This window comes from Nesoenas mayeri, assembly GCF_963082525.1.
Source record: "Nesoenas mayeri genome assembly, chromosome: 3".
Taxonomy (NCBI): Eukaryota; Metazoa; Chordata; class Aves; order Columbiformes; family Columbidae; genus Nesoenas; species Nesoenas mayeri.
This window is the reverse complement of record NC_137544.1, coordinates 57101380-57126864: the sequence shown is the minus strand read 5'-3', so window position 1 is coordinate 57126864 and position 25485 is coordinate 57101380. Positions and strand designations below refer to the sequence as shown.

General features: G+C 36.5%; 1 protein-coding gene across 2 annotated transcripts in view; it reads right to left on the bottom strand.

Annotated features, from left to right (window-relative positions):
• Positions 1–25485, bottom strand: part of LAMA2 (laminin subunit alpha 2) — a gene marked incomplete at its 5' end in the record, with an annotated part of 356160 nt that overhangs the window by 79524 nt on the left and 251151 nt on the right. For both annotated transcript variants that reach the window (XM_080342611.1, XM_080342610.1), the window contains 6 exons: positions 2436–2598; positions 7012–7123; positions 13208–13306; positions 13862–14004; positions 22711–22904; positions 23795–23881. In XM_080342611.1, coding sequence (XP_080198737.1) covers positions 2436–2598; positions 7012–7123; positions 13208–13306; positions 13862–14004; positions 22711–22904; positions 23795–23881 — 798 coding nt within the window. The remainder of the gene's footprint in view (positions 1–2435; positions 2599–7011; positions 7124–13207; positions 13307–13861; positions 14005–22710; positions 22905–23794; positions 23882–25485) is intronic.

Here is a 25485-nt window from a genome sequence, read left to right as displayed (position 1 = left end):
ATTGTCCTGTCTTGAGAAGAAATGAGGATTATAGCATCATGAGTAGCATGGATAAGGTGATCAAATGTCCAGTGTCTCTCCAAACACAAAAATGAAAATATCAGGAAGCAATGCCAAAACTCAGGAGGCATCTCTTCAAACACTGTGTGGCTGAGTTATGCAATTCATTCTTAAAGGAAACTGAAAGATAGAAGTTCACAGTGGCTGAAAAGCCAACAGACAAATTTATGGAAGAAAAAGTCACACAAAAATAAAGCTATTCAGCACATTACCTATAAAGATAGAATTCTGGCTCACAGCATCACTTGATAGCAACTCAGTGGTATCCAAGAAAATGTGCAGGAATATTCTTAAATATTGAAAGATTTCTTGCATAAGTATGAAAACCATGGCAGTTTAGGAGAGAAACTGGTGTATTTTTAACATGGTTTTTTTTAGAAAGAAGTTATTGATTAATGTGCCATTCCAGTACACTAAGACAATCAGATTACAGAGTTGATTTGAAAAAATTGAAAGAAAATAAACAAGGGGAAAAGCTACACATGTAAGAGTCTTGCCATTTATGAAAGCAAAAATACTTTTCTTCATTTTACTTTTAAGAATGCACTAGAACCAGCAGAGGTAAGAAGAATCCACTGATCCCTGTCATTCTGTTCTTGTAAGAAATCCTTAAAGCAGAATACAATCACTGCCAAAGGACATCTCACCAAAGAGTAAACTCGATTCAAAGAGATCATGAGACTTGCAAAGCAATTCAAAAGTAAAGATTTCTAGAGGAGTCTGTGGGAATACAAGTGAACATAGCGGTCCACATATGTGTGCACATACACAGTTTACGAATGGTTTATTTTTCTTTATCATTTTTCCTTGCAGAATGCAGCCTACCTACAATCTCCCACATGATTTAAGTAGTCTTAGGACTTTTTTCTTTAAGAGGCAGATCTTTATAAAAGAGTTTCAGAAAACATTATCTAGGGACCTTTCTTCACAGGCCTGTAATCCACAGTGACTTAATTTTCTTTCTGTTGAGTTTCCTGTCAAAAGTTCTTGTATCTCAATGACCGCTTGTAAAGAGGTAATTCTATCCTTGAGATAAACTTTGATTGAAATCAGCGAGTGTATTCATGTACTTCTTAGCACAAAATGTATTCATTTATCAGGAAATGGAAATACTCAATTTGCAGCTTTTAGGAAGAATGGTAGGAAGGAGAGAAGTTCTTTCCCTCAAAAAAGCCATACTGAATGTCTCCATGATAGTCCGACAGTTTCATGTTGGTTGTAGCATTAGAGGACTAAGAACACCTTGTTTGAAAGGTCTCCCCTGAGTCTGCACTAAAATTGCAGGCAGCACTTTCAGAGATTTGACTAAATTTTTCTCATCCCTACTTTCTCCTGGTTTATTTCTTTGTGTGAGCAGAGATGGAATAGAAGAAGCTCAGTGGAATTCGAAGAAAAAGCAATAAAACACTGATGATAAATAGATTTCCAATATATCCTTTACCAAGAGAACAGAAAGCGGAACCACAAGAATTACGGGTAGAAATATTGTACTGGTAGGATTTTTGGAAAATGATCTGGTTTAGAAAGTGTAAGATAGGCAGAGCAAATTTGATTCTATACTGCTTGGAATTCTTAGCTAATCTTGTATTCTGTTTATGTCTCCTTACAATATGCATGCACCTGTTGACATTTTCAGGCCTGAATATCTCTATCCCAGATAGTTTTCTGAGCCATCGCAACTTCAGTGGATGATGTAGCTGCTCAGCTGCTAGTGGCTTGCATAGGTAAAGTGCTAAGCCCAGCTCTAGGAATATTCCTGTTCAGACTGACACAGAAGTAACAGACTACCAAAATTTTAACCTCAGGCCTTTGCAAAATGCTTTATAAAGAGCTGCCAGTAATATTATATATATGTACATAGTTTTAATTTTTACAGATAGCTAAATAACCAAACCCTGGACTTCTGTACTGTGCCACAGAGTTTGAACATTCTGATCTATGCTACTCTATACACGGCAGAATACATCATTTTGAATGTCTATGCTACTGGACAAATTTTGCAGCTAATATTTTTATTATACCAGTTAGTTTTCCAAATCTCCCAAGCTTCTAGACAAGCTCTTTAGTACAAAAGCCATTCATCAGGTCTGAAGCAGAAGCTAAAAACAAACTGGGACAAATTGCTTAGAATTTGATTAGCAATGTTGCTGGCACCTGTAGAGCAGAGAAGTAATTTCCTAGGGATTTCTTTCCACATACATAAGCTTTTCCAAAAATGCAAATGCTACATTAACAGATTTGAAGTATTAGACTTCACTTTCCTTCACATTTCTGTAAGCCCTATCTTGAAAGCTTGGCTGTAAAAGATGACCGTCACATTTACAAGAGTCAGATATGATCACTAAAAGGTTGAAGACAGAGGTCTCTCTACTCACTTTAATTCATCTTGAGCTATTCTTTCTTGCATATTCAGCTCTCTACTTCTCATCTCTGCGATCATTCTGTCAGCCTCACTCTGCAGTTCTGGAAGACTCTTCTCCAAGGTCTCATCTTGGGTTCTGAATGTCTCATTCAGTTTTATAGCATCTTCATTTGCAGCTGCAGGGGGACAAAAATATTTATGTAGGGAGTTAGTACATAAAAATAATAGAGGAAATTTAAGCATCTGCCTATCAACTCTATCAGCAAGTGGAAAGCAGCTTGCAATGGTTATTGCTGCTGTGAAATACAAAGGATGGTTAATCCAATGACTGGTAACAAATGAGAAATTATGTTTCACCAAACCTTTTATTGCAGCTCACTTTCAAGCACAATAATTAAAGTGAAGAAGTCTTTATATCCAATGTAAGAAATACATTGCTCCCCTCCTCGGCCAAAAGAAAGAATTTGCACTGAACTTTTGAAACAACAGAAGATAATCAGGTATGTTTCTCACAGGATTAAGGAGCAAGACAGGAAATGAAAATCATTATAGATTTAAATTACTTTTGTAGAACTTCAAAATATGGCATTTTTAGCATTCAGACTTAACAGGGCTAGGAAGAATAAATGGCTGGAAAATTTCAGAAAAAGAAGGAGAGAAAAAGGGAGTGAAAGACACCCATGGATGACTAACCCGCTCATGGGTTTAGAAGCAGATGCCCAGAAATGGAAAAGAACAGTACAAAGGTTGGAATGTATTATGGTACACTGTAAATGTATTACGTGTTTGGAATAGCTGAATTATTCCTAACTGATAAAGCTGTACACATGGTATTATATTCAAGGACCGACTAAAATCTTTCTGTCATGGCACACCACAACATATTAGAATCTCCACTTTCAAAAGCAACTATGTAATTTATGAAAATCAATTCCATCTTCAATTTTAAAAAGTACTGCTGCCTTTACATAGGCATAGGGCTCCCAAGGAACAGATTTCTCCAAAATAGAACAGTTCCTGGTCGCATGCGTACTTCTGAACATTTGAAATGAAACCTTTAACTGAAGAAATGACAATCTATCTTCCAAAATTCAAAGAAATTACCATTTCATCTACGTGTTGTGTAGCTTCAGAGCAAATGATGAAGAAAATTCTAATACCATGATGTCTTTGTTTTGCTGGTGAGAACTGAGATTTGGATCTTTAATCAGGAGTGGTTATGTGTGGGGTAGTGAGGACTGAAAGAAGACTACACTTTGCTTAAATGAATCATGGATTGCTTCTGTGCATTATGTTATCTACCATTACCTCAGGCCAGGAATAGGCATAAATTAATTTTTTAAAAATCTGGAATAAATAAATGGTAATTTGAGGTCCCTGAAATTTTACCTTAAAAGAGAAAATGGATATATTACCTCAGCTTTTATTAGGTTCAGGAAAATTTATACCTAGCTTTATCTTTTAATTTCATCCTCCTCATAACTACCTTTACTTTCTAGTCTTAGTTTACTGCAAACTATCAGTCCAGTGGTGGTAAAACATTTGGATGCACTGGCACGATGGAGACAAGGAAGTGCAAAACTGGGGAAAATCTAGTTACAAGTACTCAGAAGTTCAGAAAATCAGCAATCAGTTCAGTAGAAATGGATCCATGGCCAGAGTATGGTCCTTTCAACAAATCAGTATAAACTTCTCATTTGTAATAAGGAGGTTTTATGGCTTGAAGAATTTCTTGGTTCCTTGATGTTTAGGGAGGCATCTACAATAATGTACTTCTGAGCACTGCCATTCTCAAACATTACCTTCAGTCAATGGAAATAGGTATGTTCATGGCATTTCATCCTAATGTTATTGCCTACTGGCAACAAGTACTAGGGAGCTCCAGGTCACATATACCAGCCTGCATTACTAGAGATCCAAAGTACTGTAACTTTCAGAAGTCTGTAATCCAGGGATGTGGGACAAGGAACGGGCATAAAGCATACCTGCAATCTGGCTGGTCATCTTATCAGAACATCATGAGTGAACATAAAATCTCCAAGGAACAATCTAGCAATGTCCCATAGGTCAAAAAGAGCAGAGGCAAGGTACAGGGCCAATATGGAGTTAAAATGCCATTGAATTTTAAAATAACTTAGGAATGGCTCCAATATAAGGTGGAAGTTTATCCTTAGTTTTTGAAAGATGGTGATCTTGAACAGGAAGACAATTAAGGATGGCAATCAGAAGTAAGGATATAGAAATTATCACAACTAGCGGAAGAACATTTTAAAGAACTCAAGTTGGAATGGCCAGACAACTTCGACGTTAGAAACTTCAAGGATATGAAGCATGACTTCGCAAATCCATGAAGACCATTTGACTGAGAACAAGCAAATGTAGTGCCTGTTTTGAAGAATTCCACTAAGGCCTGAGAACTTGCTTTGAAAGTAAGTGAGAAGCAGAATGTAGAATAAATGAATGTATTTTTTCCTTTTTTTTTTTTTTTTTTATTTTTGCATAGGTAGCCCATGTCAGACTTTAGACTTTAATGGCAAATCCAGTTAAATATTTTCATTAATCATCTGAGGCGGGGGGGAGAAGGAAAAAAAAAAAGCCTACTGAGAAGATACATTTATGAGGAAACGTCGTAAGACACTCTTAATAGAGAAGGATTGGAATGCTATGCAGAAAGAACTGAGTGACCTTCAAAACTGAAGTAATTGGATTAGAACGACATTCCATAATAAAAAATACAAGATTGTGAACAAATAACAGAAATTTCAGCTGTAAACTATGGCTTTGCCAGTTAGATAGAAGGTATGAATGAGAGGAACACAGCTATGTTATGAATCTCCAGTGGCACCCAGCTGTGAAAAAAAGGAAATGCTATCCCAGAACGTTTCAGGAGAGCTGACATCAGCAGGTTTTACTGCTACTGAGGTGCAAGACACTGAAGCAACCTCATTTCAATGTTTGTTACCTGTGCTCAGGAAATATGAACCTAATTTTGAACAGAGGAAGGGAAATTGTATGAACGTGAGCAGCAGGTTAGTATAATATGTTTTAAGGTGTTTTAGTCTAGAAAAAAAAGGTCTGAAGGGGAGTATGATTCCTATCTATGAAGTTGAGGCTGCGGGAAGGAGGAAAAGCACTAGAGAGAGGAAAAAAACTATTTGAACTAAAGAACTAGGTTGACAAAAGAACACATAATGACAAACTAAACATGGACATTTTTAGCTAAAACCTAGAAGGTCTGTTGTTATGTAGAGTTCTGAAACAGCATCATATTCAGAATGCGTGCATTTGTGGATACTACTTTGAAGACGAATGTTAGAAAGTTTATGATAGCAGGAGTGTGGATGCAGCAACACAGGAGGTATCTTTCAGTCCTGTGCTCCTATATTTCATCTATTCTTAAAAAGTCAACTTGCCTGCTAGGCAAACACACTGATTTTAAAGTATTTGTCTACTTTTAAGATACTGCATAAATTTATTTCACACCCCAAGTGTCTTTTAACTCTGTATTTCCTATTGCTAAACCTGGTTGAGGAAAATTTTGTTTGGGTTACAAACTTTGGGCATAAACTTTGCAGTTTATTTGTAGTCCTTGTAATCCCAAATTCATCTTGAAACATGAAGAACCTGGTCTTTTGTTTCAAAACTTCTTGAAAACTTGCTTACTTTTTCTTGCTGCTTTTCTGACATTTAGTTTATGTCAAAGTTGTACATCCTAAAGATATACTAAATTGCTGTTCAGTTCAGCTACAGGGCATGTACTGAGATGTGTTACATGAAAGGCAATATAAAATGTATTTGATAGCACTGGGACAAAAGTGGAAACTTTCCCTTTCAATGAAATGAGCCTTCAGAAGCATAACTACTGAAGTCAGTACTGCAGTGGGAGTTTTGAGGAAAAAAAAAAATCCAGATTTTTCAAGTAAAAGACCTGCCTGTGATTGCCAATCACTTTCATATTTTTCAGCCATTATCTTATTTAATAGCTTCATGCAACATATAGGTCTTGTTCCTCAAAGCCATCTACAATACTTATACTCGTAAGTCTTTACTGCATTTTAAGCACAGTAAATCAGCTTGTGGAAGAAAGTTGGCTCCATGCCACTACTTAGGTAGGATCAGGAGTCACCTGCAAATTCCAAGCAGCAGATGCTCATTAACAGCAAGTAGTAATGCATTTTTAAAGTCATTTTGGGGAATTAACATGAAGTGTTAATATATCAGGTGCTAAAACTACCTAAAGCTTTTTTACCAATATATGTTTTAACTGCTTTGAAAATAAACAGAAGCTAAGCCCTGTTAGTTACCTCAACATAATAACTTTCTTCAAATAACTGAATAAATCCTAAGGAAACATACTCAATATTCTGCCAGTCTTTTTTGGTAATTACCAGTGCACTAACTATATAAACTACATCTGTAGATTGCAAAAAGTCTGAAGATAGCTGTCTGTAGTTTCTTCATTTAACATTTAAAGCACATGACATTTCTCAGTGAATAAACTTTTCCTCACTGTCTCTCAGACCATCTTCCCCACCATCGTTCAGTTTTCTTGAGCCATGATTTGCATATTTTTTGTTTTTTTCCAGTACCTTCAGCAGCTTGGAGAATGCCTTTGACGAACTGTCCAAGAGATTTTGCTCTGTCATTAGTCCTCTCAGCATCCTGCCTGGTTTGCTCACCATCTGCTGTCACCTTGGTAGCCTAGTCATGCAAATTCAGGAAAAGTATAATTAGTAAACAGGACAAGGCTGCACTATGCGATATTTCTACCATCTGAATCCATCTACAAAACTTTCCTCAGGCAAAAGGCAATCAATGAATTATTGATCAGATGTATGGGAAATGACATGCTCTGTTCAAGTACACAATTAAATTTTATTACCTTTTCCTTTAAATGGAAATTGGAAGGCTTTATTTTAGGTTCTTAGAAAGCCTAGCTGTGTGCAACAGCACACAAAAGGAGACTGGATGAAATTATTCACTAAATTTGCTTAAAGAAATGTTGTTTGAAACCTTTTAATAGATTCTTCAGGGAATAGTTTCCACAGTTTCACAAGTGTGCGCTTTTAGACTGACAAAGTGTAGTAGATATCATGACCTCTTTGCTTCCTTCACGAAGGCATTCTCAAAGACACAGTTTATGCCAACAAGCAAGAGCAATTTTAAATCAATACATTAAATACATTAATTAAATCAAGTAAGAGAGAGAAAAAAACTTTTTTAAAAATTTTTTTTTTCAGCTCTAATGCTTCATGTTGTTTATTTATAACATATTGGAGTGCTCAGCAAAATTTTAGCTTTCTGTAAATAAATGCTTTATAATTTTATTGAATCACAACAGCAGAAGCAGGATGAAGACAGACGTCTGCTGCAGACCTGAAAAACATGCTAAAGAAAGGAATAATCTTAAAACATTCTGCTTAGCTCTCAAGGTCCCCGTTTACAAAATGGACCCATTTTTATTACAAAGCAGCTGACCATTTCAAGCAACAAAGCTTGTCAAACTGTACTGTAAAGGAAAACAAAACAAAACCAAAACTAGCCATTTTTCTTCTTTGGGGATTGCATTCCCAAGAAATGGCTCAAAGCAGGACATTATGACCTTTCCAGACTCTGGGAAGTGGCTATAAGGTAAATAACTCAAAATGAGCCTTAGGTTTTCTCTGACTTGAGTTATACGAACTGTTTTCTCAGTTACAGAAAAACCCCACACATTTCAGTAATAGTCAAAGTCAAATAGTATCACTTTAACACATTTATTTTTGTGTGATTAGCTTCTAGATGGAAGCCATCAAGATACATCAGGACAGCTGGCTTTCTGAAATGAAATCCCTGACATTATTATACCACCTACGGTTTTGGTCTACTTCAGAGTAGTTTGTCTGAAAGTAATGTGTATGAAAATGGTTCAGGTAAATAGAATTATACAGGAATAATTTAGAAGCCATAGTGGCTGGAATTGGTTCTATTTCATCCCTATATCAGTGCAAGAATCAGCTTTTCACATTTATACAGCTTTAATTATGCTATTGGTTATTTCCTCTAAGAGATATGAAACCCCTTTACCTGCTTGGACACAGAACTAAAATATTGCCTCAATGAGCTGTAAGAGGCAAATGGGATAGGAAAAAGGCAAAAATACTGAATGGTCTTGATGGATCACGGCTCTAACCCAGCTCGGCATTTCTGATGTCATTTCATTCTTCATGTAATTGAGAGCTACCTTATTATTTATTGTTAAATCCTCCACAATCAGCCTTTTATTCTTTGGATTTTATTTGCTTTGAATTTTCATATTTACTTTTATTATATTCTATAATATTTCTAAGTCCTTTAGTACATATTGTACTTTATAACTTGCATATACTTTTCTTGGTCTTGATTACTCTTTCCACATTCATGTTAATTCCAGTTGGACAATTTAACCTCAGTTTATGACTGAATGGCATGTACTACACTTTTGTGCACATTAATCTGTCATCGAACAGTTTTCATTTCCTCTCGGTGACAGTTCTTTTCAGTACTTAAATCCACTGAAGGCTTTCTGTATAATTTGTTTTGCTGAAAAATAATCTTTAGCTTCATTATCTGGTCTAGCTTTAACTTCAGAAACCAAGTTAAATGAGAAACATCCTTCACATTGTATCTGGCCATTCCATGTCTAATTAAATGTTTCCATTCATTAATAAAGTCTTACTTATTTTCTACACATTCAGTTTACTACAGTTTACCATTTCTAAAAGGTCAGTCTTCAGCATCTTCCAACAGTTTAAACAAACTCTTTCTCAGGGAGCAATAAGGGTCAGGCAGGCTGGACCCAGAGCAAAGGTTTAGAATGAATCTTCAAGAAGTCTAGATGCAAATAAGACTTTTTGGCATAAAGGAGATTCCATGGAAATCTAGTAAAGAAAGTATCTGAGATCAGTGAACCTGCTTTGGTGATGTTCGTAGCTTGTACTTAGTGATGAAGGTTCCATGGAAGGCCTTGTCTTCATGTGAAGACTAGTAGTCACTTAGCAACACAGACTATTAGCAAGTATTAGCAATTAAATACACATTTGTGTTTTGGTTTTGTGTGTTTAGCCTAAGGTCTTAAGCATTAAGAAACTCCTTTGGATGGCATTTGGAGGGGTGCCCTGCAAGAATTTCTCCAGCTAGTGAGCTGCGGACCACAGAAGAAGGAGTAAACACAGACCTCACTGTACAGATGGAAGTTCTTGGGTCTTCCTCCAAATGCTTCCAGCTATTACAAATGAAGTTGCCCTTGCTACTACTTCCAGAACTTTTTGAGCTCGAGAATTTCAGAGAGGGAGAAATGAAAAAGTTTACAAGGTCGGAAGAAGCATTTTGATCAAGATAGGTGATTCTGATCCCTGTCTTTTTTGAAGCCTTTGAAGGTACCTAATTAGAAGGGAAGAGCGGTTTTTGACTAAAAGTAGAGAACTGAAAGGAAGTGAAGAGTCTAAGGTCCGCCTCTGGTGGGAATGTGTACCCAAACATTTAAGAATGTAATTAATATGAGAAACACATGAGGATCTTCTGTACGGCAGAGCGAATGAAGAAGAGCATGATAGAATAAAAGAAAAAGGAATGCTGCACTGATGTAAGAGATCATTGGTTGAAAACTAACAACAAGGAAGCAAAGACTTCAAAGGTTTTGTAGTGAATAGATACTATTGTCTTCTACATTTTATCTTAAAATTGATAGATTTTTTTTTTTATTCTTTTTTTCATGGAAATAGACTCCTCACCAATCCTCATCAACTTTTTTCTTCATTAATACTGGTTTTACTTTGAAAATTTAATGGGCCTGCAAATCAGATACAGGGAAAAACTTTGCTATTTATGGTTGTACCATGTGTCCCAAGTGTTAGCCATTATGTGGTTATCAGCTATAACTTCATCTGGAAATGAGACCTGAACACACTACATCAGGACTCACTCTTCTTTTGGGGGCGTTATTCGTATTTACAAGCATAGAAAGAGTAGGGTAGGACTTGCCACCAGTTTCCAGTCCTCAAATTAAAAAGCCCATCTGCAATTCAGTTAATAACTCTCTGTAAGGATAATTGGAAATCATAAGGCTACTTACTCATTGCAGCAATGGAAAACTGCAGAAAGGGAAGCAGTGAGAATCTTGACAGCACATTGAATCCCTCAATATCTCACCTTCAACATTTTTCCTTTCAAGACTGCTCTACAAAGTGTCAGAATTTGCAACATTACTTTAGGACACGCCAATGAAGGATTAATTTTTTGGGAGGTGAGGAGGTAATTGGAAAAGGATACCAAAAAAAAAAAAGCAACTATGCCAAGGGAAAAAAAAAAGTGTCTTAGCCTAAGACTGAGAAATCTTAACACAAGAAATACAATCTTCCCTGCTTGTAGGGCTGTCATGAGTTAAAAATCCACCTAGTAGTGTGCAAACACACTACAGATGCATTCTTACCCACTACCCATGATTTCAAAGATTTTTCCAAAATTGAACATCATCCACATAAAGAAACCACTTTTTCTGAGAATTTTAGTTCAATAAGCCATGAACAATTTTAAGACAGGATGCTAAAACTACACGGAGTTTAGGTAAATTCTCTCAGGTGTATATGCACAGTAAACCATGTCTTTCTTATTTGGCTATTTCAGTGCACGGGAGCATAACTCATGAACATGACTCTTACTAGTCCTTCATATTAATACACATCGGACATCTGTATTTTTATTGTGGTTAGTTCACTTATCTATTTTTTTTCCTCCACTAGGTGGCACAATTTATATTATTTTCTTAAACAATGTCTTTTACTGACCAAAATAAGGTCTATATTTGAAATAAAACTTTCCTAATAAAAAGAGTAAATAGCACATCGATTGAAATCCAGAAGTCTCTTGCTACCCTCATAAATGAAATATAGAACACATATATTTAAATAAACACTCACCTTGTGCATATATTTGAATTCTCCCTTTAAATATTTTCCCCATTTCAATTACTTCATTCATTGACTTTAATGAGAACTTGTTATTTGTTAAACCAGGACTTCCATTGCCTTGCTAGAAATTTTTTTTTTTAAATAAGTGAATCAGGCTAGGGTACTATTTTCTCTATAGCCCCTGGAGAAACAAGCAACACAACAGATAACACAAAATGGAAAATGAAACCTCTAAACAGCAAAATCTGTATTGAAACAGGCAATCTAAAAAGAGAAACAGGCTGAGAACTATCTTGAGACAGACTCAGACTCAGAGAGATTTGAAAGGGAATATGATGAGATGATGTTGCTGATGCAGAAACCAGATAGCCTTACCAGAGACAGTACTAATGTTCAGAAGAAAAGGAAGGAAACAGAACCATGCAGAATCACAGAATCACAGAATGTTAGGGATTGGAATGGACCTTGAAAGATCATCTAGTCCAATCCCCCACGCCGGAGCAGGGGCACCTAGATGAGGTTACACAGGAAGGTGTCCAGCCAGGTTTTAGATGTCTCCAGAGTAGGAGACTCCACAATCCCTCTGGGCAGCCTGTTCCAGTGTTCTGTCACCCTCACTGAGAAGAAGTTTCTTCTCAAATTTAACTGGAACCTCCTGTGTTCCAGTTTGTACCCATTGCCCCTTGTTCTACCATTGGTTGTCACTGAGAAGAGCCTGGCTCCATCCTCCTGACACTCACCCTTTACATATTTATAAACATTAATGAGGTCACCCCTCAGTCTCCTCCAAGCCGAAGAGACACAGCTCCCTCAGCCTTTCCTCATAAGGGAGATGTTCCACTCCCTTCATCATCTTTGTTGCCTTGCACTGGACCCTCTCCAGCAGTTCCCTGTCCTTCTTGAACTGAGGGGCCCAGAACTGGACACAATGTTCCAGATGCGGTCTCACCAGGGCAGAGTAGAGGGGAAGGAGAACCTCTCTTGATCTACGAACCACTCCCCTTCTAATACACCCCAGGATGCCATTGGCCTTCCTGGCCACAAGAGCATAGTCTTGGCTCATGGCCATCCTGATGTCCACAGCACCCCAAGGTCCATTTCCCCTACACTGCTCTCCAACAGGTTGTTTCCCAGCTTATACTATTACCTGGAGTTGGTTGTGCCCAGATGCAAGACTCTACACTTGCCCTGGTTATATTTCATTAAATTTTTCCCTGCCCAACTCTCCAGCCTGTCCAGGTCTTGCTGGATGGTGGCACAGACTTCTGGCGTGTCAGCCGCTCCTCCCAGCTTCATGCCATCAGCAAACTTGCTGACAGTGCACTCTATTCCCTCATCCAAGTCATTGATGAACATATTGAATAATACTGGTCCCAGTACCAACCCTTGAGGGACTCCACTAGATACAGGCCTCCAACTACACTCCAGAAACCAGATAGTTCAGTTTCTGAAAGCCTCAGATGGTCAAAGAAAAACTCCAGACATGTGAGAAACTGCATGGTAATCTCATGGTTTTGTTGCCACAAAGGTTTATAACCTGTAGCTGAAGTAATGGGAAAGCCCATAAATACTGTATTAAATACTCTCTTTCCTTTAGTGTCAGCTTTTCCAAATAAGCTCATTCTTGGGTTTTCTGTATGAGTTTCTTACATTATTATACAGTTCTGCAGAAAATATATCTCAATTTATTGACCCACAAAACCCAGGATGTTAGAGCATTTAATGCTATTTCAAAAACTGAGACTGAGAAGCATCTTATAATTCATCTATTCATTCATGTTTAATTCATATTCAGGAGATTTCTGTCATTATGCAGCCTTAACCAAATCCATAGACCTCAACGTGATCATAGACTTACTCTTGTCAGTAGTTCATCCATTTCTGTCACCAGAGTATCCAGATTTTCTTGTGCTAGCTGAAGAAGTCTCTCTGGTGCTTGCTGAGGTGAAAGCAAATGCTGTTGGGGAAGAGAGGAGGGAGAGTGAAAACCTGTATTTAATGGATCTTAGTGCTTCCAAATATTGTAGAGAAGAAGCATAAAAAATTTCCTTTTCATTACACTATGCAACTCCCTTGTGTCATTGATTCCTGTGTCACATACATCCAACACACTTTCTTCAGGAAATCTTGACAGCATTACACAGTTTAGTGGAGAACATATAAGTATGGTAGGGAACATACAGTATATATCATATGCTTTTATATATCATATGCTTTACAGACCATCAGCACGAACACCATTTTATTTGTATGCAACATCACTTTTTCTATGCCTGCAGTGTAATTCCTTACATATATGTATGTACATAACTCACTGCTGCAAGATTTATTTATTAAAATCAGTCAAAATAAATAACTCTAATAACTATTTATTAATGAAAGCAAGTTTGAAGCAACTAAATCTTGAATTTTTCTTTTACCCTAAACCTACTCATGGCTGTATGTTTGAACACATTCAAGTACAATTGTACTGAACCCCTGTTATTTACCTACATGAATACTGTGAACATACCTTTAATTCCTGTGTCACATTCTCAAAACCATGTAACATTTTATATGGAGCAGGCAGTGGACCACTAAGGTTAACACTCAGGATCATCTGGTTCAGCCGATCCAGGTCACTGAGAAGGAGTCCTGTGCATTCATCATCACAGGCTAGGGGGAAGAACAGCAAAGCTTATTCACTCCTCCTAAATGTTTAAGATGTATCTTCGAGTTAGAAATTTTATGGCATGAGTACAATTCTGTGAGAGGTAACACTCAGTTCAGATAATTTACCCTAGAAGCTTAATGTGAGAAAAAATGGAAACAACAGCTAGGGAGAAGGAACCACCTTATTTCTTAGGACTTCATAATGGAACAATTTAATATAAAACATGAAGAGCGAAACTGGTAGGCTTACCTAACAAAAAGAGGAAATAATTAACATGGTCCATATAAAATCTTAAATCAGACAGGCAATTTGGATGGACTCTGAGAGAAGTGGACAGATAATCTAATCTGTAAACTCTAAAGAGCACTTGAAGTAGTAGGGTTGTGGATTTGAATGTAAGAAAAAAAAATAAAGAAATCTTACAATTTACATACTTTATAGTCATATAACAGCATGGCCCAGCACGCTAAACTTGTAATGCAGACAGTAGAAAAAGTCCAGGTAAAAATACCGATGGTTTTCTTTCAAGAAATGCTTTTCCCTGCCTGCTTTCACTAACCAGCTCATGCAGGTTTCCTTTCTTGCAAATACTCTTTGGCACGAAAAATACTGCCACGTGCTACATATTCTGAAAGGAGTTTGCATTTCCCACCTTGCTTTCTATTCACTATCACAAGAAATTCTCATAACCTTAAGGTCTTGTATCATTTATGCTGCAGACAGGAAAATTCTTCATCCTTCAGAACACAGTTCTGGGATACCTTTCTGTATCCCTTCATAAAGATGACACACGGGATGGGCAAATCTAAACCACGCCCCAGGACATGAAGCAAACTGTGAAAATGATGGATTCACTGATGATGTTAAGAGACATAGAGGGTTGTACCTGAAGTTTTACAGGTATGTAATTATTCATTACAGCAACACTTCTAGGCAGCTCAAGGGCTAAGAAATCCACTAAACAACATGTATGTTTTTGTAGAAAAAGAGAAGTAATTTTCAACAGAGAATTACATGTTTTTGTTTGTTTTTTTTTCCTGAAATCTATTCTTCATGTAGATTAAATCTGTCCTGTTCTTTAATGTTTTCACAGTTATCTAAACATTGTTCTTATTCTGTAGGTTGGTTGTTCAATGTAGTGGGGAATTGTGTCAAGTACAGAGAAAAGAAGAATATTGAATACTAGCTTAATATACCATGAAACTCATGTGATGATTGAAAAGGAGACAAGATAGATGCTGGATTAGCGCAGTAAGAAGTGGGTGCAGAAAGCTAGATACTGTTATTTTAAGACTTCCTTTTGCTTCAATTTGCAGACTTCTTCCTTCTATTTCACAGTATTTTGTTACATAAGCTGAACTGTACTGGAACTTCTCTGCAGTTGTTAACTGTGGGCATAATACATTCTGATTTATATTTCTACATGAAATTAAAAAAAAAAAAAAAGGCTTATTACCAACCCAGCTCTTGTCGTCTGAGAGAATTAAAGGAAAAGCAAGTTTTACAGCCAACTGAATGTTTTATATAATATATCCTTGTTCTGTGGCTGGCCAAGAAGGTAAGTAGAACTGATAATCATTTTGCAGGATGCAATTAAGTTTTCTCAGATCTGAAAATCTGAAAAGAGTTATTTGTTTTTATTTTTTCTTCCTTTTTTAAAAAGAAATCCATTATTTACATTATTTCACTTATGAAACAAGCTAAATGTCTTCATCCTCAAAACTGGCAGTGGCTGGTAATACAATCCTAAAAGTTTTTTATGTGTTAAAGACAAACTCAGTTCACACCAATAAGAAAAAAAAATGAATAGCTTATGAAAATATGAAGTATTCTCCATGAATAAACAACTGATAAGTGAGCATTCAGTATAAATTAACACCTCCTGCATGATAATCAGGTTGAAAAGAGGAACCACATCAAGTGAGGACCACAGTAGAGTAGATGGGAGAAGACTAAGCTACTCCCAATATTGTCTGAAATGTACTGCAGCTACAGAAAATATTTCAAGAGCGTGATTATATTTTGCAAGACTAAATACTTCTGTATCTATCTATAAAACTGTCAGGATAAATTTGTGTTTAATATTAACAGATGCAGCACTAAATTCAGATCATTACAGCAGTGCAAGCATGTAAGAGGCAAATCATGCAGTCAATACTACAATAATCCAGCAAGCAATTAATGCAAATTACTGCTTTTTCCATTTTCACCACACTTTTCCATGCACAATAAGTCCTGTAAGGATTTTGACTTACCTCTTGTGAGAAGCATCTCCAAGCATGCATGCCAAAGAATTTTTTTTTTTTAATAATTGCTCAAGCAATAAAAGAACACTATAAGTTTATGGACATCTAACCACTTATTCCATCTTACGAAGAGAAGATAATGTACAATAAAGGAATTGCACATCTGAGCCAAAATGTGTTTCTCCAATTAAGTGATTACCTAACATAATTTTGCTTTAATACATTCATTGCTGTTAAGATTCAGAAGACTGTGTTATGACTAAGTAATTTTTCGTCTAAGGGTACTCATGCAATCTCTGTTATGAGGTGATATCTGTGATAGTCAGTGACTCTTCAGTATTAGTTTCCTGTTGCTTCACAGTGAATTAGAGCTATTGTTAGACTCATTAATCTGTTGGCTGTTACTCCATTTTTCCCACTTTCGCACTGGTCTCACACCAAATAATAAACAAGCCCTTCTCTGCCCCCCAAAACAGAACCCTAGTCGAGAGCTGAAAGCTTTAGCTTCCTTGCCACTGCTGCTGGTTTCAGGAGGTTTGCATGATCAATAGGTCTCCAAAATCTGAGAAAACTGAGATCCAGGTCAGGGTCTAAAGTACTGACTCAGGTTTATATCTGATTTTTGTTATTTAGAAAGCCTCATTTGCTGGTTCTGAAATATACCAGCACCTGTTGGGTTTACATGGTGCTTGAGCCGGGCAAAAGACCAGTACTGGAGTGTGGGTCTGAATCCAACAGGAGCTCATGCGTCACAAAAAGGGAGAACAACTGACAGCTTGTCATCTTCTAGGGCAAGTAGAGGTGGCCATCCCTTCTTGAGCTCATGCAGACAGAGAAGCAGTTGTCCGGAACAGAGGTAAGTTTAAATCTTATGGCTGTGCCATAATGGCTCAGAACTTCTATTAAACTTGGAACACAGCAGAAGCTAGCCCAAGGCTTCATAGATCTGATGATACACACAGTATCTTTCTTTTCAGCTCACTCTGTGAAACCTTGTGATAAGAAGCTCCCAGTTTTTGCTGAATTAAGGCATGTGTAGGAGCTAGGAGATGCTTCTTTTCACAGATTCTTCAAGATTTGCCTCTGACAGAGAGAGCTTCTCTGCTTAGTTCTGAATTTGGAAGGGCTGAGGTCATGGAGTTGCTCCCCTTTTTAGAGAGAAAACCTGGATTCTGCCAGGATCAGTGGCCAGGAGCTCCCTTGTTCTCTTGGGTGCAGAACTGAGTGGTAGGTGGGAAAAACTCCCTCTCATTGCAAGCACCAGTCTACTTAGAGTACAATATCTAAGTGTCCAAGACCTGGTATTAAAGGAATCTGATTATATAATTTTCTCCTTCTACCAAGACTGAATATTTAAATTCATAAAGACATAAGTTTGTTGATTGCAGCATGGCTGAAGGTCCTTTTTTTTTCACAAAATTGAGTTTAAGAAAAATTCCTAACAAAGAAATACCCATTTGATTTCTCCATGTCATGATTGCTTCCTGTTTTCTGCTAATCTCATACAGCAGAACCACATCAACTGCTTTACTTTTAGGTTTTTTGCTTGGCCCTGAGGAACATTTGTGACAGGAGCATACATCTGAGGAAACATTTTGCCAATTGTGTTGCAACAGACATCAAAATATTGAAGCCAATTTGTTTTGAAGTCCCCATTGTCGCTGTAACTGGTGCCATGAAAATGTTCAGAAGGTAAGTTCTGACTTGCCATATATTTAACATTAAAGCCTTGAAAGATTTGAATCCTCACTAGGACTTTTTTTCCCCCTAAACACTGCAGAGTAGCAAGCACAGTTGCTGTTCCAACAACATGGCAACGTAAGGTTCTTCATTTTATGTATTACAAACTCTACAGCTGAAGTGGAATGTCACAAGGTATAAGATAAACTACACAAGCGAATTAGTAATCTAAGAAAATGCACGGTTGCTACAGGTTTGCTTCAAAACACCTTGTAGCTCCTTCTTTCCACTTCAGCTTGCTAAGGTCAAAGCTCTTAGGGAAGGATGAGGAGGGATCAATACATGATTTGGCTTGTTTACATAATTCTGGTATGTATGTGTAAAACACGAACCAAGCAAATACTGCCTGAGCATGCTGGGTGCAGATGAACTGAGGAATGGCTACTCCTGTTCCTCACACAACTCAGCCATGTTCTCGATTGGAATGGTGGGATTTAAACACAAAATATACATCTTCAGTACTGCAGTGATCATAGGCCAGTCACCATGTGCCAGTTGAAAACTTCCAGCACAATAAACGTCGACATACATTTATTACAGTAAAAATGAGTGATGCATAAGGGGGCATCAATCATTTAGAGGACAGTTCATTTATAATTACAAATAAAAATAAAAATCTATAAGCATCAGAGCAGATTTGGGAGAGCTTCTATCATATTTGACAGTACAAGGATGTTAGCAGTGTTATTAAAATTAGTTTGCAATCATCAATAATTTTCTTATTGGCTACTGACTGTTTCAAAAGAGAAGGGAAAGTGAGCATAAGAAGTGGATTACTTGAGACCAAAAATTACAAGGAAGTCTTTATCTTCAGAGTATTATTGCTACCTGTACATGACAATCTAGATGGTCACTTTAGCTGCAGAAATAATCCAGCTATTAACCATACTAATTAAAAAAAATAAATAAATAAATACATTTATGATGTGTAGTAGACCATTCAGACTCCTGTATTTCTTACTAAAAAAAAAATAAAAAATAAAAAAAATCTACTTTTTGGATATCATTTATCATTCCCTAATGGAATCCTAGAGAATACAATGTTGTTTTGTTTTAACACTATAACGGGAAGTAAATTCTGTCTGTGCCATTCACCTGTAATTATCTTTCCCTTGTTATTTAGCAGTAAACAAATTCTTCCCCTTTGTACAGTGGATTTAAAAAATTTGTTCTCTTTCCATATTACCTGTAGTTTTCTAAAATATAACTGTGATAACACAGCAATGAAAAGTGGCATGCACTAACCAGCTGAAAACCGACATGTTAGGAAAAAAGCCAGTAATAACCTGGTAAACAGATTCTCAGCTATATCAGAAAAAGAGCACTTTAACGAAGATGCATGCTCCTCTAGATGTTTTCCTTTTTACTGCAAATTTTCACTCTAAAATCATTAGAATACTTATGACCTGGGATATGTTAAAATATAAATGCTGTGTTTAAACAATAATACACTCCAACGTTGTGGCTAAAATACCTCTCTAATTTGATTTAAATCTGCATTATTTAGCTTTCATGTCATACTGTATGTTGACCTTTTCTAAAATTTGCCAAAAATTTATTATTCATATGGTTTTCCTTTGCTAAATATTCAAAATCAATTTTCACTTTCCTAAATATTAACTATAACATACTAGCATTGGACAACTTAATCACACTATGTTTTATATTACTTATAGCTACTTTTTTTCAAACATAGCTGATTGTATTTGCACGTATTTTCTTTAAGCTAGACCGTGTTACTACCTAACTAGGGGTTCTTCACACTTCTGACAGGGAATGGAATACTGCAATTGAACAAAAGTGCACACAGCTCCTTTGAAATATTGAATGCAAACAGAATTCTGCATTTGGCACTAATTTTCTGTACATTAAGAGTACTTACTATTATTACCACTATTAAGGTTTCATTACAACTGAAGCTATTCAGAAGAAAATTTACTGAGTATTTTGGAAGTAGCTGATATATAAAAGTAAAAATACGTTGTACACAGGACCAAATTCTCAGCTGTATTAAACTCAGATTGGAACAGATAAATGTTCTGGGACTAAGGGAGGAAAGCTTCAGGGTTTCCCCAAAAGGTGTTTCTAATGGTTCTTTGACAGCACAGTGACTACTAAAGCACATTAGGGGCTGCCGCAGTGAATCACTACCAGAAGAAAACAACTCTGCTCTGAAGCCTGTGGCATAATACATGGTGTTAGCCATGAGCAAATTCCCATCAAGTCTGCGCCACACTCCCTTTGTCTGCCACAGACCTGCGTCCACCACAAGCTACAAAGGTGGGTTTGGAGAAATATGTGTGTAAAGGAACCTTTAAACAAAGGGAAAAACATATAGTGAGAGTAAATAGGCATAAAGTATCTATTAAAATATTTAAATGTAGTTTTTGCAATTTATGGCACGTATGTTACTGCTGTAGTGTCAAAAGTAACAGATTAGTTCCTGTGACACGGGAGATCTAAAGCACCTCCTGTCTGTTTCTATAGGCAGTTCCTATTTTTATGACTACAGGAAAAAAATTGTTTTCATTTGATTGCTCACTCCAAGCAACGACGTGCAATGTCCATATGCACATGCAAAGGATTGCATTTACGGTGAAAACTGACTATCTAGGTAAAGCAAAAATGCTGCTACAGGTAGTGTAGATATCTTTCAACACTGGTACATTATTATGTCGCAGTTAAATCAGAGATTGTAGTTAACCACATCTTTCAAAGCAAAAAGTTTAAAAATTTGGTTGACTTTTCCCATTCACAGTGAGGATTTTTAACCTTATTATCCGCACAATGAAATAGTCTGATTAATTAATTGGAAAACCATTACAAATGAAAACCTGCACTTAAACTGTTTTGTACAACTAAACTCTGTCAATCCGGATATACAAGACTTTTAAGAACATCAATATAGTAAATAACCAACATAAAATGTCTTAAGTGATGCCTGAGATTGAAAATACTGGCTAGTACTAGGAATAATGTAACAGGTATTCAGGATGTTGAAAAATTAAGTCATTTTCATTTAGATGCCACTCTGGAAAACACAGTCTTTATTTTAAAATTTTGTAGCTGTAATGCTTATGGACTTAACTCATGATTACAATTCTCCTTGACATGTAGGCCACAAAATGGAACCCAAAGCTTAGTTATTTCAGCAAAGTAGCTACTTACTCTCTTTGCATTCATTTTGCTGTAGTTCTAAATAGAGCTTAAGTTACACCATGGTTCAGTATTAAGTCCTAAACTATATCACACTACAGGACACTAGAGCTTCATTTCCCTTAAGTACACTAAGATTTTCATCAGTTAACCAATGTCATATTATTAATAATACAGAAATAGAAATATTTATTTATATATTCCATGAACTCAACAATCACAGAAGCTTAGTTCTGCTAAATCCTGATCACTCTGAGAGCTGATCACAACCATTATGTTGAGAGAAACAATGTCCTGCACTATGTAGTCCCTGACCCTACGTGCCTAATGTCTTCTTCTTTAATCACCTAAAGAACACCCACATTTCATGCTTGACTGATGTGATACCTTCAGCCATTTTTAGTACTTATTTGGTTTCTTTATTTTTCCAATTTACTTTTAAAATGTTTGCAATTTGTCTGAGCTGTACTAGCTTATTTTATTATTAGAGTGCAGTTCACCTCTATGTATTGAGGTAAAAAATGAATGCATGCTGTGAAAAAAAAAAGGCCTTTTTTGGTATCTGCTTGCCTTGATGTTACATATCCCTCACACAGGAAAAAAAAAAAGTTCCAATTAAAGTCCTATAACAGATAAAAATCACACGTAAACATTAAAAGCAGTTCATTGTGCCTTGCCAATACATTCAAAGATGCACAGATTAAGAAATATTATATACTGTGGACTTACTGGATCCCTATCTGTGCTCTACTTTAAAATGACCAATGACGGCCTTGAGGGGAAATAAAATAAAATTAGTTCCTACTCAGCCAGGTAAAATGGAGGAGTTGAAAATGCCTTATTTCAGTCAGGATTTACTAAGTGTTCTAGAAAGGTTTTGCTAACTGATTTTTTAAATGAAATAAGCATACAATATCACTGGAAATGAGATTGTATGTTCAAATCAAACAATATCCAATTTCATGGAAAAAAACTCCAAACAATAATAAAAGACACTTGGTACATATCAAAACTGAAGGTAGGGCAAAGATACCAGTACTGTAAAATGTAACTTGGTGTTTTAAGCTATTAATTTTCTGCTTTAAACAAAGGAAGTTCTTTGTTCCTGTATTTGTTGTACTGTTGTTCCTTATGTCTTTTAAATTCTAGTGGGTATTTGTTGAACTAACACGGCCAAGAAAATGGTGGTAAAAACTTTCTGTGTGACTCAGGTCATAGAGCATTGCAATCACTGGTTAAACATTTAGGCCAACCCTAGGAAAATTCACTAAAAGCAAATATTGTCACAACTGCAGTAACAAGCTTTAGCAAAACTCCAGACTTCAAAAGCCCACAAAAAGAAATCCTTTAAATCTTTGCTGTTAATTTTCAGCAAGCATATTAAAAAGTATTAAGAGCTTTCCTAATGTCTCAAGGCTTGTGAAAAAATGGACCAAAATGCCAAAGTAGTAAGAAACCTGGCAACTATTTTCAAAGAAACCCACACAACTGACTGATGCACAAGTGGGCTTAAATTTCTGAAATACGACAATCAAAAACTCTCAAAAATTACGTTAGTATACGTACAAATGCATCTCATGCCATCACGTGCATGCCGATGTTCACAGCCAGCACACTTCCACCCTGTGAATCCAGGCTTGCAAGTGCACTGTCCGGTGACAGGGTCACAGGGGACGGGCAAGGAACCATATCGATCACACTCACATTCCTGGCAGGAGCCTCCTGGAACTTGTGGGTTTCCGGTGTAGCCAGAAGAACATCTAGACATTGTGAATACAAAAGCAGGTTTGGCCAACTGAGGTGCATAGTGTACTACAGTCAATACTTGGCAAAACTGTAAATAAAATGTACAGGAAAATTCACTCATGAACTACTAAAAAATCCCTTGGTGCTTTATGACTGAGTATGCATTTCTAGAGAGAGAAATGTTGAAAACTGTCCAATGAACTGATAATAACTTTTAACCAGGACATGGAACAGTCTGGATGTAAGGAGTATGCAGAAGTGATTCCATACCCCTAACAGTTTTCTGATAAACTTCAATTATATTATGACAAAAAAGTTTCCACATTAGCAATGTTTGGTCTACAGCACCTTTTTTTTCCCACTAGCCACTTGTGTTTTCCATTAGAAGCGACATCTCATTGTAGACACTGGCTGATTTTGATCATCTTAATCCCACAGCATTGCTGTGGATGGGACAACAGCTGCTGTTGAGGTTATTAATTTGGTCATTAATATGTTTATCCGTAAGTATCTTTCACAGTGAGTGCCCATGAGGACACAATAGTGACTAGAACAAAGGGTATAATTGACATCAAGATACACTATAAGCACGGTAGCTAATTTTAGATAAATTCCATATTTTTTGGTTTAACTTATGAGGTCCAGGGGAAAAAAATTCCACAAATCAGAAAGTAAAACCAAGACAATATTTGTGATATAAGTAACACTGATCATCAGTTCACTGTGGGTAAAAATAAAAATTGCCTATTGTGGCTGAGTTTTAACAACATATAAAAGGAAATAACTTATCCAAAGGCATGGATTTAAACATTAGTAAATATATGTTTCTGGTATTGGAGGACATTGCTCTCCATGCTTGCCCTCCTTTCATTGTCTCTTTTTCCTCTTTTTCCATCAATCCTACCTTTCACAGTACTGGCCTTCATATCCAGGTGGGCATGCAGTACACCGGTAATCATTAGGTCCTTCCGCAACACAAGAAGGGCTAAAACTAAAATAAAGGCAAATAAAAATCTTTTTCCACTCTATTGGATCATTTCACTTTCATCAGCTGTGCAGAAGGGCCCAAGGTAAGCCCCATTCTCAATGTAAATTGCAGCATTTTCTTATCTGTTCATTAGCACCTATGGAAGATCCCTCCATTCTATTAAGAATTTTATGAATGCCTTGCTGTGATACTGATGCAACTTAGGATTCTGCTGGAAGGGCAGAATCAACAAGAATCATATCAGAGGGAATGGAGTCAACTATGCCCATGCTGTAGGCTTGTGTGATTGAATGGTGCTGTCACAGTGATCAAGAAAAGAAAGTAATGTGAAGGATGTGAAACAAAAGGTTAAGAAACTGAGCTAACAAACCTGCTGCCTTTCCAATCTGATTTAGTTTTAGTTTGAATAAATGGAGATAAGCCAGTAAGAGTTTACTCAAAGGTAAGACATATAGAGTGAGAAAGGAACCAAAGTCATAGCCATGTGGAATCTTCCAAAATGACGGCGTCAGATAATCTTTTCAAGGATGTACTGAAAATAAAAGACTGGCCAATAGATAAAAACAACTAAAAGCTACCTCCTTCATGATCAGGGAGGGGTTGTATTGTAGTCACAAGATTATTTTTACTACGCCATGACAAGGATGAATAACTAGTGACTGCAGAGTGCACCTATAGGAACTGTGCAAAGTAGCATGTTGCTGGAATAGTAGCGCATTAAGTGCCTGCAGAGACAGGTAAAACAAACAAAAAGTGTAGGTAGGGGAAAAGAAATACAACTAAATATTAAAATGGTGCAACACTATAAAACTCATTCAGCTCTTTTTGGAAGAACCAGAAAAGCTCAGAGGTAGAAAGCAGCGAGCCCAGAGCTCCTTCTTGGTACAGTACCGTCAGCATCCTACTCTAAATTGCTTATAACGCGTTAAATCAATAATGCTTGAATGAGTATATAAAATTACACCTTTGAAAAAAAAATGTAAACAAATTGATCTATTACTCACAAAGTCATTATCCAACACATTTTCAAGTCTATAAAAATAGATCCACACCCCCAGGAACAACTCATTCTCTCTGTTCTTTTCTCTTTTTTTCAGCTCATCAAGTTTGAAGCTGACTGCTGATTGTACAGAAGCATAAAAACCAGTGTTTAACACCTCAGTGGAGTTTTGTGGAACTGCATAAATAAAAATAATTGCACTATACTCATTCACAAATATTCATCAGCTACCCTTCAAAACAAACCTCAGACCACTCCAAAATAATAAAGAAGAAATAAAACAAGCAAGAAGAAATAAAATTTAGAAAACCCAAACAAAATACCTCTCAGATATATTGGTTTGAAATACTCATTAAAACATCTTAAAGGTCAGACAAAGCACAGAAAAATGCTTTTAAGGAACATTTTCAACCTTTCAGGAGAACAATCATGAAATAAACCTTTTCAGAGCAGTACTGTAGTATGATTCCAAATATCATTAAGTGCCTTTCAGCAAAACAACAAACAAATCAGAAGTGCTAAAGTATCATCTGCGGGGAACACATGCAGAGACATCGTGGCAAGGCTCATTAGCATAAAGCAACCAATAAAATTTATGCTGCAATAA